This window comes from Elephas maximus, chromosome 15 (genome assembly GCF_024166365.1).
Source record: "Elephas maximus indicus isolate mEleMax1 chromosome 15, mEleMax1 primary haplotype, whole genome shotgun sequence".
Classification (NCBI taxonomy): domain Eukaryota; kingdom Metazoa; phylum Chordata; class Mammalia; order Proboscidea; family Elephantidae; genus Elephas; species Elephas maximus.
Window position 1 is genome coordinate 35453799 of NC_064833.1, and position 20474 is coordinate 35474272.

The following is a 20474-nucleotide window of genomic DNA, read 5'->3' on the forward strand; positions in this document are numbered from 1 at the left end:
AAATCATATGCCACATACAGAATTTGTTACTTTACCCAGGTAGAGACTTTATGATTCAACCTAAGTAGAAAACGGACAATTTCTACAAAATACCCCACATCACATTCCTGATTATTAAGGGCACACAGTTGAGGAAAGCAAGACCTTCCAGTTTAAAGTGTATTAACTGACTGGCTAAAAAAGTCATTCTCAAGGAACAAGGAGGTTTGCATACACTGCTTTAAGTCCAGTCTGAAGAAACTAGGTACCATGATCAACCCTCTACAGAATTTAGTGCTATTCTCTAGCCGCTTCAGTCTTCTACAAAGGACCCTCTCACAGAGTGTTTTTCTGTGCATTTATTTGTGTAAAAAAAAAAAGCAGGGTTAAATCCACCCAGGGCTGATGATACAAAAGGACTTAACATTTCTTAAAGGACTAGCAACAACAACAAAAACAGGAAGCGGAGAAAATTTATATTTGCTATCAATCCCTTAAATAGGAACATGCTCATCTCATAGGCATAAAGGCCAATAACTTGGCCTAATAGTCCTCCTACCAGAATGTCCCAGTGATATCCCAGAAATTATCCCACAAGCCAACCAAAACTTCCCCTCCCCTAATTACCTTGCCCGCTAACAAAGTCTTACAAGTATCTATGAATGTGCCATTTTTATTTCCTCTTATCAAAAGGTGGACGGAGCGGAGGGAAAAAATACTATCTAATTAATGCCACTGAAACTTACTCTGGTACCCAAAAATATGATAAAGGAGGAGGAAATGCAAATATGAAGCTGTTATAGTTAAACAACAGCATCCCTGAAATCACCTAGCCTTATGTTCGACTACATTTCAGCATTTACAAGTCTTTATTATAAAATGAGAATTAATATTTTAAAGCTTTGCTCTGTATTACCTTAGTCAGAATTATTGCTTTCAACATAACAGGTCATGGAACTATAACAAATGGGATATAAAAGGAGCAAATAGAAAATCAGAAATTAGTTCACTGGAAAATATATCTGGTAGAGAAAAAATATTTAAATTAAGAACAAATTCAAATTAGAAAACACATTAGCAAGGTTTTACTTGACCAAATAGTCTATATTTCAAATCACATCGTAATTAAATATTTTTTAGATGAGTCTCAGATTTTCACAAGAAAACAAATGTATTTATTCACTGTTCTTTTAGTTAAAAAAAAAAAAACCTGTAACCACTCAAAACCATTCAATGCTAATATGTGTGTATCATATTAGATTTCTGGAATAATAAATAAATGTAATGATAGTCTCATTAAAAAGGAGATAATCTCATTTTTTCTATAGTACATCATGGAAAAAGAATGCTCTTTTACAGAATTTGGACTGTTCTGTTATGGTCTATAGACCAGTGATACAGTTTTTAAGCAAAATAAACATAAGGTCACTTCTGAACACTTACTTCCTTAATATTCGTTTGTTCTTTGACTACATATTTTTATACCGAAGTTAATGGGGTTTTGTAAAACTTAAAGGCATAAAAAAGATGCTGTTATAAGACTTTATTAAATATTTCACAGAATTTTAAATTTCTGATTTCTTTAATTGATAAAGTTTATTCTATCACCATTTTTATTCCTGATTTTGACATTTTTAAAAGAATCTACTATGTCCCATGATTAAAAAAGAAAAGAGTGGAAAACGAGCTGGGCGAACTGTGAACGAGAAAGGTGGTTTACCCTGAGGACTAATGTCAATAGCAGTGCTGTGATACTGGGACTAAGCTATGGGCCAGCAGAATCTGGGAGCTAAACTTGAATTTCTTGCATTAAGCCAAGGATCCACAAAACAGGATTAAGTGGTCCCAGATATAGCATAATCTGGCTCCTGGGAGAAACAAATCCTCTCAGAAAGACCCTCAATTCAAATAAGATTCTGACAGATTAAGATTAAGCAAATGTCAGCTCATAATGAAAGGTAACCAAACACACAAATAACACAACATAAGTACAAGTAAGCTAAAACACTGAACCAACTTTAGATACTGGAATTACCAGATATATAAACTATAGTGAGATACTAAAAAAAAAAAATAAAGATGGAATACTAAAACTAAGCAAGCAGTAAGAGATTAAAAAAATGAGTGAGCAGATTTGAAAAAGAACCAAACAGAACTTTTATAGAAATAAATATAACTGATGGCAACAAAAAAATTGACAAGTAAAAAGCAGATAGTCACATCTCGAGAGTATGGCCCTTGGACACCGTTTTAACTCAGTACTGAAGTCATTCCTGAGGTTCAACCTTCAGCCAAAGATTAGACAGGCCCATATATCAAAACGAGACTAAATGGGCACACTAGCTCAGGGGCAGGGACAAGAGGGCAGGAGGGCACAGCAAAGCTGGTAACGGGGAACCCAAGGCCAAGAGGCGGAGAGTGTCGACATGTTGTGGGGTTGGCAACCAATGTCACAAAACAGTATGTGTATTGGTTACTGAGAAACTCATCTGCTCTGTAAACTTTCATCTAAAGTACAATAATAAAAAGAAAAGCATTTAGTCATAGACGAATTAGTTAACTAGAAGACAAAGCTGAAATTACCCAGAATGCATTACTGAAAGCAAGGAAATGAAAAATATAAAGAAGGTTAAATATCGAGAATGGTAAAATATAATCAGAGAACCAGTAAAAAGAGAAAATTGAGAGAAAACCAGAGGATTTTCTAGAACTGATGTAAAACAAGAATTCATAGATTCAAATAGCATATTGTAGGCCAAACAAAAAATACATGTCTAACACAACAATCAGTAAAGCCTCATAATAGTTAAGACAAAAAGGAGTCCTAGAAGAATCATTTTCTATCTCAATTTTAAAGCAGAAGAGACCCCTCTCTGCCAAAATCTTAGTGAATTTCAAAATAAAATAGAATCAGAGCTGCTACGCTTTTAGGTCTCGTCTTCTCAAGCCTTTCCCCTACCCTATAACCCCTCTCACTTTAGGGTAATCTAATCTCACCTTAGGTAATCAGCTAGGAAATTGACCTAAACTTGTCTGCATAACAAAACACATTACACCAGAGGCACCTCAAAAGAAAGGCCTGATGATCTACTTCCAGAAAAATTCAGCCATGGGAAACCCTACGGAGCACAGTTCTACTCTGACACATGGTTCGCCATGAATCAAAATTTACTTGATGGCAACTGGGTTTTTTATATATATATATATATATATATATATATATATATATATATATATATATATATATATATATATATATATATATAATAGATCCTGGTACATGCAAGGTGCAAAATAAATGTCAATTCCCTTCCCCTAGTTATATTCTGAAGATTTTGAGAGAGAACGTAGGAAAGAGTTGACAGGCATGGGCTAGAGCCAGAATGCCTGGATTCGAACACAGGCTCTCACCTTTACTGGTTATAGTATGGCTGCTGTATGCATCTGTTTCTTCAGTTGTAAGATGGAGATGAAAGAGTACTATTTCATGGGGTTGTGAGCATTAAAAAAGCTAATGCACGTTAAGCACTTAAAACAGTACTCACTACAGTGTCAGTGGTAGTAATTATTTTTATCATTAATATAATTATTAACTTGAGCTAAGGTCACTTTTTTTAAGGTCACTGGAAAGATTTTTACAGTTAAATTAGCCCTTCTTAAAATTCTACCTATAAGATAATTCATGCACAGATGTAAATAATTCATCATAGGAGCTTTTTATCTGTTTTCATATATGGTAACCAACAAAACAAAACCAAATTTACCACCTTTCCATATATAAGGGTCTAAAAACAAGTGACTAAATCAGTGAACTATTGATAAAGATATTGATATTGATAAAGATATGAGGCAGTACTGACAGACACTAAAACATTAGGTGTAAGTTCAAGTAAATGAATGATTCAAGTTTGAATTGTTTGTCAGAATAAACTGTAAGACAGCCTTTCAAAAAAAAAAAAGAAAAGCAAAGGGGAGAGTTATGTCTGATTAATATGGTTCTTACTAAAGCTAACAGGCAAAGATATAACTTCATTCTACACATTTCACTGGGGGTGTATTTTACCTATTATTAATTTCTCTGAGCCTTAAGTTAGCTTATATGTAAAATGAAAATAACCGGTCCCTGGTTAACACACAGGGTTATGTGGTAAACGTATACACAGAAAATCAGAAAACTGTCAAAGGTTACAGAAGTACATTGTTGTTAGTTGCTACTGAGTCAGTTCTGACTCCTAATGACGTCATGTGTGCGTGCACAGTAGAACTGCTCCACAGAGTTTTCAATGCTGTGACCTTTTGGAAACAGGTAGCTAGGCCTGTCTTCCAAGGCACCTCTAAAACAAACAAACAAACAAAAAACCTGTTGACCTTGGGTCAATTTCAACTCATAGCAACCCTAGAGGACAGAGCAGAACTGCCCCATAGGGTTTCCAAGGAGCGCCTGGTAGATCTGAACTGCCGACCTTTTGGTGAGCAGCCGTAGCTCTTAACCACTACGCCACCGGGGTTTCCATAAGTGGGTTCAAATGGCCACATTATTACTAGCTCTATAAGATAGTTCGTCACTGAAGTCTATAAATCCCATTATACTAAACAGCTGAGTGAACATACGAAGAATTCTAAAACATTAGAAAATACAAGGTCCAAAAGGTGAAAGTTCATTTGTTCTAAAATATTTTTATCCTAGAAGTATCATTTTCTACTTTCAGCTTTAAAGCAGAGGAACTCTGTGTTAGCCAAAATTTTACAGGGAATCTCAAAATATTATAAAAGCAGAGTTGCTATGCTTTTAAACCTCATCTTCTCAAGCCTTTGCCCTACCCTACAACCCTTAGAATATCTACTCTCATCTCAGGGAAACAGCTAGAAAACCGGGACCTAAACTTGTCTACGTATGAAAACACATCACACTGTACCATTTCAGAAAATCCTCAAAAGCATCACTGTAAGGTAAAAAAGGTACTAGGTTCAAGCTGTCTCTGTGCTTCATGAGAGTCTAGTTCAGGGATGACTCCATGCCTCAGTTTCTTCATCTTTAAAATGGGGAGTGATACTACTGACATTTCAAGGTTAATATGAAGGTTAAATGAACTAACACACACACATTCTCACACAAAATGTATGGGTAGAGTTGAAGACTGTGAATGACTAGTGACAGGCATGAGATAAAATACCTGACTGCCATGTAACAACCTTCCATAAGGATGAACAACAGGAATTGGTGAGTATAATAATGTATATTGACCTATAAAACTCAAAACACCCATAATTTATTTTGCCTGTAAGTTAAACTGTAGTAAAGTCTTAGCTGGTGGCACAGTGGTTAAAGTGCTCGGCTGCTAAGCAAAAAGTCAGCAGTGTTAATCCACCAGCCGCTCCAAGGAAGAAAGATGCGGCAGCCTGCTTCCATAAAGATTTACACCCTTGGAAACCCTATGGAGCAGTTCTACTCTGTCCTATAGGGTTGCTATGAGTCAGAATCAACTCAACGGCAGTGAGTTTGCTGGCTGTTGGAAAGTCTTAGCAAGCTACTGATAAACATTTATTCAAACTACAAATCAGAAAATATATGACTAGCATACTCTTCTTGGTTAAAAAAAAGAAAACTATGTTAATTTGGCTTATCTGCTAAAACCTGGTCACAATTAAAAATAATTTAATCATTTTAGGCACCTGAATCCCACCATACTGGTGTATCACATATACAAAAGTGTGAACTTATTCATCTTAAGAAAATTAGCAAAATATTCTCGAGTTCAATTAAAGATAATTTAAATAGAAGTAATTTTGATATTTTCACATGATTAAGCGAGACACACTGTTTTGGGGGGTATTTTTCCAAAGTCACTCCTGATGCTAACTATATATCTGGCTTTATTCAAATCATTTACAATTACAGCAAAAATAAAATTAATATTCATAAGACAAGATATAACCCTGAATCACCACAGAAAGAGCAATTTGGAAGTATATTTTGTAACAAGTAATGCACACGTTTATAATGAAAAATAAGTAGGATTCTTAAGATAGTTAACTGAGGTTTTCCTTTACTAGAATATCTTTTAATATTTTGTATAAGATAGCACTGCTTGAAAACTTTTGAAAGAGGTTAAAAGAAAAGCCTTTTCTGGGATTGCTAAAATGACAATCTTAAATACACAATATTCTAAATGTATCTAGTTTGAGATCTAATCAATAATTATAAAAGTTAATTCACTGAGTTCTACTCTATTTTTAAGCAAAGACAAACTCATATTATTGAAAGATTAAAGCTATAAACATACCATAAATCTATAAATCACAAGACTTTTTTTAAATATGCAAAAAAAATAAATGTAAAGAGTAAAATTAAATTGAAATTTCCATTTCAGAAGAAAAACCTCTAAATGCTTTCCTATAAATTAAGCTTAAATAAAAACATTAAGGCAGCAATAAAGATTTGGTATTTTCCTGTTGGTGTAGAACAGGAAAACCAAAACACTTTAACAAAACAAAACTGCAGTCCCTTATTACATTTCCTTTTTTGAAAATTTTGGAACTAGCAAAAATAATTTAAAGATATATTTTTGCAATTATTATATAATTTTGTGTTCTAGAAATATTTTCTATGCTTAAACTTTTAGAAATTGGAGAATTTTATATAATGTCATCATAAAAAGACTAATAAATACATAAATTTAAATAACTGGCTAAGGTTTACCAGAGTGTATTTATGATTAATTCGTTGGTGTCTTCTCCCTTTTTTCCCATACCAGAGACGAGACATATCCTTTCTTGGACAAATTAAGTTTCATCAAATCGTGTAAGAACTGTTTTCAAAAGCATCTTCCTCTATCAAAGATAAATTTCCAGCACAAGAGCACTACTACAGTGACAAAACAGTTTGCTAGAGACAAAGACTTGATTGACAAGACACAGAGCTAATCACAAGGTAGTATCCATTGCAAAGATAGCCCTGAGTGGAGAATGCAAAGCTGGGGAGGGTGGAAAGGGTTTCTCCCATGCTTAAGTTTGGTTGCACAGTACCCAAATATGCAAAGAAAGGGCTCTAAAGTTTAAAGACACAGAGCATGTATTTCCAAACATTAGTACATTAAGAAACATGCTAAAGGTAATTTAGTCACACAAAAAAAGTACTCAGTATTGTTTTCAGAGCCTCTTCCGAAGAACACAAATGATTTCAATTAATTTGTTTGCTCTGCCATAAAATTATTATTTACATCTAAGAATCCTGTAAAATTTCATCTTTTATGTGAGCATCTTTTAAGCAATAGCATGTCCTATGAGGACCCTTCAACCTTCAGATTATACAGAACTATATAAACACTAATCCAATCCAATCTATTACAAATAAAATTTAAGCAAATATTCAAAGTGACCTGAAAACTCCTTCCAGTTACACAACCATCTGCATTTTCTAACACCTACTTTCTTGAAAAAGTACTTATATTCACTATACCTGTATATGCTATTAACCAGTAGTATGCATAGTCTAACCAAAGAAATGCTTTAGTACAGGCACACATCTTTGATCACTTGGACTATTTAACTGCTAATTAATTAATGATAAAATTAATTAAATTATTAATCTTAAATATACAGTTCATTTTTTTACATATGTAATCACCCATGTAACCACCACCCAGATTAAGACTAAGTGTTCTACAAGGTTATCTCCTGCCCCTTAGGCACTCCATGAGCCCCCAGCAAGCACGAGTCTGGCAGACTTTGAATTAGTTTTGCTGTTCTGAACTTCATGTAAATGGACTTGTACAGTATATACTCTTTTCTTAGTAATGAATGTACTATCTGTGAGATTCATCCATGTTGCTGCCTGTACCGGTAGACATTTTTTTTAGTGATATATGATAGCTGATTTTATGAATACATCAAAATTTATTCGTTCTCCTGATAATGAGCATTCGAGTTGCTTCCAGTTTTCAGCTGTTGTGAATAAAACTGGTATGAAGAATAATAATGCTGGTTTAAATATGAAATAAGACTGAAACTTTCTAAGTACTCAGTAATGTTATCTCTCTCCCTTTTTTTTCTTCATTAGCATTACAGTAGAAATAATGCTGTATACACTATGCAGAATGAAATTAAACACATTCAAAATCAGGTTCACATATGAAACAAAAGACATGCCATGTATACCTTCAATCATCATACGTGTTAAATACACAGATAATATATTCACATCATTGAAACAACCACAAATATTAACAAATGGAGATAACAAAAATTAATTCCATTTATTATCACATTTTAGCATCTGCTCTGTATTTTTGATGCATCAAGAAGAGATTAATCCAGGCAACAACAACCACCGCCAAAAACAGACACTGTCATCCTACCAATCCGACAAGATAGCCAAAGAATACACAATTTTATACACCATCTTAAAAGATAAATCTAAAAGGGGTTAAAAAAGAGCACATACAATTTTTACTGCTTCATGAAAATGGCATTAGCTAATTTCTCTAACATTATTATTGCTAAGACCACATTAAGAGCGTGCTTGGGTCTTAGAAAAGGAATGCCAATTTGCATGGATATGTTAAATGACTGGTATAACTCCTCCATGTAGAATCAATTAAAATGCATCAGAAATGAAATAAATATTTTATGAAAACTAGCATAATAGTGATTAATATTATTTTCTTCTTTGACAAAATGTTACTGTTTCCTGAACTAAATATCCTAAAGAACACACAATAAAACCAAAAACACCAAGCCCGCTGCTGTCGAGTCAATTCCGACTCATAGCAACCCTATAGGACAGAGCAGAACTGCCCCCCATACAGTCTCCAAGAAGCGGCTGGTGGCATCAAACTGATGACCTTTTGGTTGGTAGCCAAAGGCTTAACCAGTGGCATTAAGTCTTTTTAGTACCAATAGGCTGCTTTTCCTATATTTTAAAGCAAAAGTAGAATGATAAACATTACTAACCAAAATTATTGCTCAAATTCATTCAATAAAAACATATATATATATATACCTGGACAGGGAACCTGAACCTTTTAAAAAAAATTATCCTTTTGAGAAAAGATCACTTGTACTTGCATTACCCCAAAGCTATAAATTCCTACAAAGTAAAAAGATGAATGAAATCTTAGTCTTTTTCCCCTTACCTCCCATTCTTTGGCTGCCGCTTCATTAGAAGAATCCTCATTTGTTTCAGATTCTTCAATCTTTTTTACTACTATAAATCCAGGTTCTTTAGTATATTCACCAGTATCTTCAGCATATATTTCTGGACTCCACTGAATAAAGAAGGCATACAAGTGGTCTGTCCTGTTAGAGTGAATGACTGTTAATAACAGACCAGTATTCTGTATTGTTAGCAAGAATTAAAATTTATATTTGTAAATATCTTGATAAAACCTGAAGAATTTATTTTATTTTGTTGTTGAGAATATACATAGCAAAACATACCCCAGTTCAAAAGTTTCTATATGTACAGTTCAGTGACACTGATTACATTCTTCGAGCTGTGTAACCATCTCACCCTCCTCCCCCATTTACATAAACTCACTGCCCCCCCACCAAGGTTTCTATCTAATCTTCCAGTTGTTGTTGTCACTTTGACCTCATATAGATAGTACTTAAAAGTACATAATGCTCAAGGCAGACCTTAATTACTAGTTAAGCTAAACTTCAGGGGATATTTTTTTTTTTTTAATAATTTTTATTGAGCTTTAAGTGAACATTTACAAATCAAGTCAGTCTGTCACATATAAGCTTATATACACCTTACTCCATACTCCCACTTACTCTCCCCCTAATGAGTCAGCCCTTCCAGTCTTTCCTTTTGTGACAATTTTGCCAGTTTCTAACCCTCTCTACCCTCCTATCTCTCCTCCAGACAGGAGATGCCAACACAGTCTCAAGTGTCCACCTGATACAAGTAGCTCACTCTTCGTCAGCATCTCTCTCCAACCCATTGTCCAGTCCCTTCCATGTCTGATGAGTTGTCTTAGGGAATGGTTCCTGTCCTGGGCCAACAGAAGGTTTGGGGACCATGACTGCCAGGATTCCTCTAGTCTCAGTCAGACCATTAAGTCTGGTCTTTTTATGAGAATTTGGGGTCTGCATCCCACTGATCTCCTGCTCCCTCAGGGGTTCTCTGTTGTGCTCCCTGTCAGGGCAGTCATTGGTTGTGGCCGGGCACCATCTAGTTCTTCTGGTCTCAGGATGATGTAAGTCTCAGGTTCATGTGGCCCTTTCTGTCTCTTGTGCTCATAGTTATCGTGTGACCTTGGTGTTCTTCATTCTCTTTTGATCCAGGTGGGTTGAGATGAATTGATGCATCTTAGATGGCCGCTTGTTAGCATTTAAGACCCCAGACACCACATTTCAAAGTGGGATGCAGAATGTTTTCATAATAGTATTATTTTGCCAATTGACTTAGAAGTCCCCTTAAGCCATAGTCCCCAAACCCCTGCCCTTGTTCCGCTGACCTTTGAAGCATTCAGTTTATCCCAGAAACTTCTTTGCTTTTGGTCCAGTCCAGTTGAGCTGACCTTCCGTGTATTGAGTATTGTCCTTCTCAGGGGATATTTTTGATTTAAGTTTTAAAGATTATCTCAGGGTAATACTTCCAGGGGTTCATCCAGCCCCCAAGGGTCTAGAAAGTCCGGAAACTATGAAAATTTGCAATTCTGTTCTATATTCCCCTCCCCCCCCCTTTTTTTTTTTTGCTCAGGATCCTTCTATGGAATCTTTGATCAAAATGTTCAGTAATTGCTGCTGGGCACCATCCAGCTCTTCTGGTCTCATGGCAAAGGAGGCAGTTGTTCTTGGAGGCAATTAGCTACACATTCTATATGTTCCTCCCATTCCTGACTCTCCTTCTTTCTCTGTTGTTCCAGGCAAATAGAGATTAATTATCCTGCCTTATATGGCTGCTTGCAAGTTTTTAAGACCCCAGGCAACTATGCAACGAACTGAGACATAAAACAAAAGCACTAAACACATACATTAGGCCAGTTAACTGGGATGCCTTACAAAACCATGACACTAAAACTCCAAACCAAAGAATCAGATCCCATGAGGCATTTGGTTGTACATAAGCAGCCTCAGCAGCTTTTTTTAATTTTGTCATTGTTTTCAGAATTGATTCGACAGCAACGAGTTTTTGGCTTGGATCATACAGCTTTTGTCAGTTCAGTTTTTTTGCAGGTGTACAACTTATTGGCAGTAATTACAATAATCAGCTGAGCAGCCTTACCCTTAACCAATGCAATTTTTCCATCACTGTTAACCCCCCGCCCCTGGTAACCACTAATAAACTTTGGTCTCTATACATTTCCCTTTTCTTGTCTTTTTACATAAGTGAGGCCATACAAAAAACTTGAAAACTTAAAATATATAGAAAAGATACTGTTTTATATAAAACGATAACAAAGGCCTGCTATCAGGAAGACATTAAATTTATTTGGCAGTGTTCTGATGAGTTATTCTGAGAGAGCTGTATCAAGATTTTCCTTGGCATGATTTTGATTATCTCAGGTGCTGTCTATGGTAATTTTTTCTCTTTAGAAAACCTAGTAATGGGAAGGAAACTTGAATTCACAACTTTGACCTTATTCACACAATGACCTAATAATCTAAAATACAGATAAACAAATTACCAGATGCATATTTGAAACCTGGGCATTGCATAGAACTTTTACAAAGGAATGTAAACGCACATGCTAAACTTTTAAACGAGGATACCAGGAACACACAGTGAATTATTGGTTCAGGGACAGATGACCTAATCTTTCAAGATCTCTTCGGTCTCTTTTTAATCTTTTCTTGACTGTAGTAAAGCCTATGTTTGCTTTACTGATAAACATATTTGAGGTCAGGAACATATTTCAAATATCTGTATTGGCTTTTATAGTATGAATAGCTGAAAACTGATTATAAATCTCTCAGCTAAATATACCAATCAAGAATAATAGATCTGTAAATTATATTTCCAATCTAATGATTTTAAAAAAAAGAAAATATCATCCCTTATACGAGAGCTAACTTATTAAAAGGGTGTTAAAGTTTATTTTTCAGGTGCTTTGTCATTGTCAAAATAGCAATTTTCCTAAGTCACATGTGTGCCATAAAATTCAGAATCCTAATCAAGTTAATTTTAATGAACATAAGCCAAAGTGTAGGGACAATGTTAAAATAGGATATTCCTGTAAAAATTAAAATTAAGCTAACAGTAATAAGGAAAATTAAATCCTTATGTTAGTTTTAAAGATATAATATTGTTACACTTTTCATGGTAGTCATCTGCACATCACTGGCAAATCTGAATTCTGTTCAAGGTAAAATTATAATTATCTCTTTCCTCCCTTTTAGGTATACATAAATTATGCAAAACATACTATACTTTTTTATTACTCTCATCATATTTTGTTGAATGCACACATTCTACTGTATATTAGCTTGGGAGTGGGAGAGGAACTTTTATTACTGTATGTCTTCACAGTGACATATATAGACTTTCTAAGAGAATTAACTTCTGTATATTCAACTTCCATATGTTACTCTTTGCTCATATTAATCTGCTTGAGAACAGTATGGTGAAGATATCATAAAGATTTTCTGTTCTCTGTTTTCAACTTCAAAAAGTACTTCCATTTAGGAAAGAAGGGCATATCCTCACCAGTCCAGGATTTCACAATGGTTTATGCCTTAAAAGTATAAAAATTCCCAGGGTATCAAAAGTTGTTGTTAAAAAAGTGAATGACTCTAAAGACTGGGTAATAAGTCCTTTTGCATACCAGTGGTCTCTAATTCACTGATTCCTACAAAACTGAAGGAATGCCTAATGAAGTTGTTCACTGATATTCACTGAAAAGAATTTTTGATGAAAGATGATTTAGTGATTTTGGGAATGTAAATAGAAACATGTTTGGAATATAAACATAAACTTGAGATTAAATTTAAAAAATTGAGTGATAATATAATAAGAAAATGCTTTTCACTCTCGTTTACTTTTTTATGTGAACAAAGCTTATCAGTACTTGTAAGAAAAATTGGAGAGGAAGAACTGATGCTGAATTTTATCTCACCCTTTCAATAAATAATATTCACCAGTGGATACATAAACTAATCGAAGGGGAAAAGCCCATCTGTCTCATTAAGACATGCATTTCCTATGAAATTTTACTTTTTATGTATAAGAATTATGACAATTTATAATATGTTGCTTTGATCAATTGTTCATTAATAAAAATTGCAGTGGTGAAATAAAGTTTTATTCTGAATGTAGTTAACACATAAAACCACGTGGTTGTTGAGAAACAATTTTCCATGAGTCTCTTGGATTTCTGCATGTCTTGTGTTTTTTTTTTTGTGAGCAAAGGCACTAAGTACCTTTGTTCAGCATTGCCTTTTCAAGTATGTTAGCACAGGAAACAGCCTTGAAAAGTATGGATAGTATCTCCTCTGGAGTAAAGGGCAAGACTGCTTAGCTTACTGCCGATTATAAAAGATTCAGGTTCCCTAAGCTTAGGGTTAGTCTTCTGAAATGCAACTCATGTTTTATATATTCAACTTCCATATGTTACTCTTTGCTCATATAAATCTGTTTGAAGAAAGCAGTGCCACCTGGCTTTCTTCACTTTACCCTGTAGAAACAGGGGCCTCAAAGAACTCGTACAAATGCTAATATTTTGGTTACTGCTATTGCTATGATTCTTGTGTTTTTGCCAGCATGAAGCAAACTTTGTGTTTTTTTTCTCATTCTTTTTTAAATTTTTATTGTGCTTTAAGTGAAAATTTATAAATCATCAGTCTCACACAAAAACTTGTATACACCTTGCTACATACTCCCAACTGCTCTCCCCCTAATGAGACAGCCCGCTCCCTCCTTTCACTCTCTCTTTTCGTGTCCATTTTGCCAGCTTCTAACCCCCTCTACCCTCTCATCTCCCCTCCAGGCAGGAGACACCAACATGGTCTCAAGTGTCCACCTGATCCAAGAAGCTCACTCCTCACCAGCATCCCTCTCCAACCCATTGTCCAGTCCAATCCCTGTCTGAAGAGTTGGCTTTGGGAATGGTTCCTGTCACGGGCCAACAGAAGGTCTGGGGGCCACGACCACCGGGGTCCTTTTAGTCTCAGTCAGACCATTAAGCCTGGTCTTTTTATGAGAATCTGGGATCTGCATCCCACTGCTCTCCTGCCCCCTCAGGAGTTCTTTGTTATGCTACCTGTCAGGGCAGTCATCGGTTGTAGCCGGGCACCATCTAGCTCTTCTGATCTCAGGCTGATGTAGTCTCTGATTTATGTGGCCTCTTCTGTCTTTTGGAGCATGCAGCAAACTTTTATTAGCTTATAAGCAGGGTAAAGTAGGGTAAAATCTTAGACCCTTTACTATTTTGACAACAGTCATAGAAAATTGAAAAATAAATGTAATTTCTACATATATATATATGTGTGTGTGTATGTGCCTGCATGTGTGCATGTATATGTGTGTGTATGTAAATGTATATATAATTCATTGCAAAGAAATACAATAGGGATAAAAATTTAGTACCTTTTAAGGAAATTCTATGAGGAAATGTAATGGAAATATAAGTTCAATGAGAAAAAAAAAAAAGATGTAAATTCTAAGTATTAGGAAAAGTGCATCCAAGTAGTTTTAAGAGGATAGTGGTAGAGGGAAAATTGTAATGATGTTTAGATTCCATTGGATATATTTAAAAGAATACATCAATTTTAACTTAAAATTTCAATACAGTGAAAACATCTATATAACTGTTTAAGCTTATGATAAAAATTTTATTGTGCAGGGGGTACACAAAAATAATTTGAAGATCACATTCTAATTTAGTGCCACATATATAAGAGGAATTCAATAAGTATTTGAGAAAATTTTTTAAAAAATGGATTATAAATCTTTACCGCCTCAAGGGAAGAAGCATACCAGTTAATATCTTGATGAACCATCTTGCTCTAAGATCTTTTAACTAAGTTTCTTTACTACTAAAACTGGCACATGGTCACTCTTCTTGCATCAAACCAAAAAGGTGAATGAAATTAAAAATGGGGTAAGTTAACAAGTATATATACAATAGGAGCTAAATGATTTCTAATAGGTTTAATTTGAGGTTTTAATCATACACCAAAGTACGCAGCCACTGGTGGAAAGTGATACACAAACAATTCTAATTTAAGAAATCTCAATGATCTTTTAAGTTTTTTGCCTTTTTTTTTTTTTTTACCTTTCTTGTGGTACAGCAAACCAATATTCATGTTTCTTATCTCTCTGGGCATACTGTTGCATTGTTGCACTTGCTTGAGATACAAATGTTTTCCTCATTGGTTTTCCAACTCTGAGACATAAGAATTTATGTAATCGATGCCTTCTCTTTTCTTTTAACAGTGCAGAACCTAGAATTGAGAAGCAAACGGTGTTTCTTTAATTCTCCTGCAACATGTTTAAATAATTTAGATTATGTAATGTTTTATCTCCAAACTGCTCACAAATAATTACAGAATAAAACTCAATTTACTGGCAATCACATCAGTGAATTCTCTTAAGAAACTTGCATTTTTTTTTTTCCATCAAAGGTAAAGTCCCAGATACAGCAAGACTAAGCTTAACAGAAGAGCCAACCTGCTGAAGTCAAATTATGGTAATACTAGGAAAAAAAGCTTCAGAATTTTTTTAATCAGATCTGTCACAACCATATTAAAAAAAAAAAAAACCTTTAAATTTTCTGCAAACTTTTTTAGATGTCATTCTAAAAAGTTAATAGAGAATGTACAGATTTTATATATAGATTTTTTACTTCATAATCTATATATACGTCATTGTTAGGTCCTGTCAAGTCGGTTCTGACTCACACCGTGACCTTATGAATAACAGAATGAAATGTTGCCTGGTCCTGTGCCATCTATCTGTATATGAATATATGATAAAACTGTCAGCAATACACTAGATTCAGCTACCTTTTTGGATTGTTTAGTAAGCCTATATTACTCCTAACTCTTCCAACCCTAGATGCTGACATAAGGTACACTGAGGATCTGATAATATGGTTGAATTCAGGAATCTGGACATTAATTAGGAGCCCTGGTGGCACAGTGGTTAAGAGCTATGGCTGCTAACCAAAAGGTCGGCAGTTCAAGTTCACCAGCCAATTCTTAGAAACCCTATGAAGCAGTTCTCCTCTTTCCTGTATGGTCACTATGAGTCAAAATCAACTCAAGGGCAAAGGGGTTTTCGGGACATTAATTAGCATGTGAAGATGGCAAACTGGAAGAAAGAGCACTTGAGAGAGCTGGGTACCAGTCATGGCTTTGTTTCTGCGTACTAAGAGTGTAAGGTACATAATCTATGTGAGCCCCAGTATGTGGATCTGGTAAAAGGAGGGAGCTTTTACCATTATTCCCACAATTTATTCAACAGCTTTATTTTCATTCCAGTTTTATGACATTATAAAGTCACTACCAATCACAAAACTTTGAAAATTTCCCTGTTATAGAATCTCAAGTGACTTAAAATTAATCGGTTACCTAAAATTAATTTTAATTTTAAAAAAGAAACCAAACTGTTAACAATGCAGAGATATCTATTTAAACATATCAACCATTTTTTCTCTTTTTTAGTATTTTGTCAAAATAGGACCCCTCTCCTTTTTTTTTTTTTCCTCCGCAGACCCTTTCATACATCCCCCTTCCCAACAAAACCTACTGAAATTAAAGTACGATTAAACAGAATCCCTTATTTTATCTTTACCAAAGGTTTCAAAGTATAAGGCAACCAACCATCAGATCAGTCAAAGATATTTGAATATTCACTCAGCATTCTTTATAACATCACAAATGGGAAATAATTTGAACGGTTAAATAAATTATAACCAAAAACCCACTGCCATAGAGTTGATTCTAACTCACAGCAACCCTATGGAGCAGAGTAGAACTGCCTCGTAGGGTTTCCAAGGCTGTAATCTTTTTAATCTTTACAGAAGGAAACTGCCACATCTTTCTCCTGCAAAGCAGCTAGTGCGTTTGAACTGCCTACCTTTCGGTTAGCAGCTGATTATAGGGCCATTAAAAACCATGTTTTCAAAGTGCTATAAAGATGTGGGAAAAGGTTTATAAAAAAATATTAAGTCAAAAAACCAGGACACAACACTGATTTTCTGATTTTATGTAAAAATAAATATATATACACAGATATATACAAATAACATCAAAATTACACACTCACGACCTATAAGAAAAACAAATACATCCTCTCAAGGAAACTTAGGGGCTGAAAATAACCTTCCTACTGGGACAACTCTGCTCCTAACACATTTCTGAATATAGAGAATGTAATTAAGTGTAAATCAGAAAGCTTCTCGATGTCTGACAATATTCTTAATCTGCTTATTTAATATATAATAATTATTGGCTTACTTTAATGAATTTTAATTCATTTAATAAATTATTTCACTTTAAAAACTGCTTACAATTCTGTAAAGTGAATAATAAAGGTGTCATAATTTTCATTTTACAGAAGAAGAATGAAGAAACTGAGGCTCAGATGGGTTAATTAAACTGCTGACGATCCACAGTTATGAAAAGTGGAAGTGCCAGGTCAAGTATTTTATAGCCCTCTGCACCAAACTATCCTGCTATACAACATAATGCCTTTTATTGATTTTTTAATCTCATAAGGAAGGAAAAAAAAAATCCCAAGCAAAATTTTAAAGAATATTAATAATGGAGAAAGTCCATACAGTAAAATGTCCATTTTGTGGTACCATGGTAACATGTGTCTTACTCACTTTACAAGAAATTCTTTTTGCAGAGAGGTGCGGTAAGAACATTGATCCTTAGTTCTAAAACAGCTCTTTGCAAGAATCCCATACTTTCATAGTCGTGAAACTGCTGTTTTGAACAGCTTTACATTTTGCCTTCAATATAAAATTACACCACATTTGCATACAGTATTATATTATTTTAGAATTTAAAACATGGAAATCTGAAAGTGATAAGCACTATGATTTGAATATATTATAATAACATCTACCTATCTATATAAATGAGGGCCCGGTGGTACAGTAATTAAGAGCTCAAGCTGCTAACCAAAACATCGGCAGTTCCAATCCACCAGCCACTCTCTGGAAACCCTATGGGACAGTTCTATTCTGTCCTGTAGGATGGCTATGAGCTGGAATCGACTTGATGGCAAAGGGTTTGGTTTTTTGGTTTTACCTATATTTATATGTTGATAACAAATTTATTTCAAATAATCATTAAAGAAGGCCCTACGGATCAATTACTTCAGTAGCAGTTAGTTGAAATTTATGACTAAGTTGTTCCGAATTTCAATACTCAGAGTGACATGTGATTTGGTATAAAAACTGCAGAAAATTCTGACTCTGAAGTAGGTAGGGTGAGAATTCTATAAAACTGCACTGCTTTTATGAGCTATACAATGTTGCTACAGAGAAAGCATTCTGAGGCAAACCTAAACCTAGAGTATGGCAATCAGTTTATGTATTGCTGCTATCTGTATCTCATTTGAACCACAATAACACTAACGCTCGTGCTGCTCTGGAGTCCCTGACTGGTGTGGTTAACATGCTCAGCTGCTAACTAACAGGTGGGTGGTTCCAGTCTACCCAGAGGCACGTGGGAAGAAAGTCCTGGAGATCTACTTCCAAAAAATCAGCCATTGGATTTTTATCTGTAGGTGTCTAGTAGAGGACCTGGGTCTGTTCTTGAACGAAATGTTTATTTACTCAGACACACTTTTCGATTTTCTTCCTTCCTCACTTGTTACTTTTTCTTAACTCCTTTGCTGGTTTTTATACAGTTTTATACTAGTGAGGACTGCTACTGAAGTAGTTGATCCGTAGAGCCTTCTTTAATGATCATTTGAAATAAATTTGTTATCAACATATAGATATAGATAAAACCAAAAAACCAAACCCATTGCCATCAAGTCGATTCCAGCTCACAGCCACCCTACAGGGCAGAATAGAACTGTCCCATAGGGTTTCCAAGGAGTGGCTGGTGGATTCAAACTGCCAATGTTTTGGTTAGCAGCTTGAGCTCTTAATCACTGTACCACCAGGGCCTCATTTATATAGATAGGTAAATGTTATTATATAAATATAATGGAACCCAGTTTCACTGTGACACAGATGGGGTTGTCATGAGTCAGAATTGACTTCCTGACAACTGATTTTCTTCTGAATGCTGACCTTGGCTTTCTTGATGGTCATACATTAATGATTCATTTATTCAACAAGTATCTAATGAGCACCTACTATCAACCAGGCTCTGTTCCAGGTACTAGTAATATATTAATACATGAAAGAGAAAAAGATGCTTGTTTTTGGAGCTCATACATTGTGGAAAGGAAAAAAAAAAAAACTACAAACGTGATAAATTTAAAGAATACAAAGTATTAGAAGGTGATAGTGCTATAAAAAATAGCAGTGTAAGAGGTATCGAAACTGCCTGCAGAAATGCAAGGGAGGACAATTTGCACTTTTAAATAAGGGGCTTCTGAGTAAGCCTCATTGAGAAGTTAAGATTATTTAAGAAAGACATGAAAGCAGTATGGTAGTTAGCCCAGCATTTGTCTCAGGAGAGGACATTTCATGAACAGGGAGCATGCCTGGCATAGTCAAGAAAAAGTAAAGGTGGGCAATGTAATTGAAGTAGAGTAAAACAAAGAGAGCATAGTGAGAGCGGAGAATAAAGAATAGAAAAAAATTCTAAGCTGTAGGGTACGCCATTATTAAGAGATTAAGGAGAAGGTCCTCACCAGTATAAAACTGCATAAAAACCAGCAAAGGAGTTGAGAAAAAGTAACAAGTGAGGAAGGAAGAAAATCGAGAAGTGTGTCTGAGTAAATAAACATTTTGTTCAAGAATAGACCCAGGTCCCCTGCTAGACACTTACAGATAAAAAATGGTTTCCACTATCAAGGACCTTACAGTCTAGAAAGGGAACATAAAATTTTTAAAAATATACATGAGAGGCAATGAAAAAACTGAAAAGTTTACGTTTGAGAAAGTTTCAGAGGAGATATGAATGAGCAGAAACTTGAAAAGAGTTCTTTACTAAATTAAAATCTAGTATTTCATCAGTAATTTGTCACTGAATAATTAGATGACTTAATAAAAGTAATGAAAGCTAATCGTTGATAAACTTTTCATCTTGACACACATTTTAATTAAGTCAGGTATAAATCCATAATACCTTAGTTGACTTGTCTAAATAATAATTACTTGCTTTTTTCATTCTCTTTGTTTTGTTAGAGTACAGCAGTGGTTACATGATGTGTGATGAGATATCACTTCTCTGACAGGTAATGAACTGTGTACTTGTATGTTTAGAAAAAAATTCTTAGCTTTATATTACTAAAAGAGTAAAATCTCAATACACAATACCATAAATAAAAGTTCTGTGGGATCCTTGATCATTTTTAGAAATTGAAAAAGTTTGAGAACCACTATTTTAGATGTTAACAATGCTGTTATGATTAT

The 20474-nt window shown here is 34.7% G+C and overlaps 1 protein-coding gene across 12 annotated transcripts in view; it reads right to left on the reverse strand.

Moving 5' to 3' along the window:
* OXR1 (oxidation resistance 1) overlaps positions 1–20474 on the reverse strand; it is a 488381-nt gene that overhangs the window by 16466 nt on the left and 451441 nt on the right. For 10 of the 12 annotated variants that reach the window (XM_049854295.1, XM_049854290.1, XM_049854289.1 and 7 more), the window contains 2 exons: positions 15201–15369; positions 9114–9276 (listed from right to left, as the gene is read on the reverse strand). In XM_049854295.1, the coding sequence (XP_049710252.1) occupies positions 9114–9276; positions 15201–15369 (332 nt within the window). Of the gene's footprint in view, positions 1–6679; positions 8125–9113; positions 9277–15200; positions 15370–20474 lie in introns of those variants that run through there. The other 2 variants (XM_049854299.1, XM_049854300.1) reach the window with 2 other exon arrangements.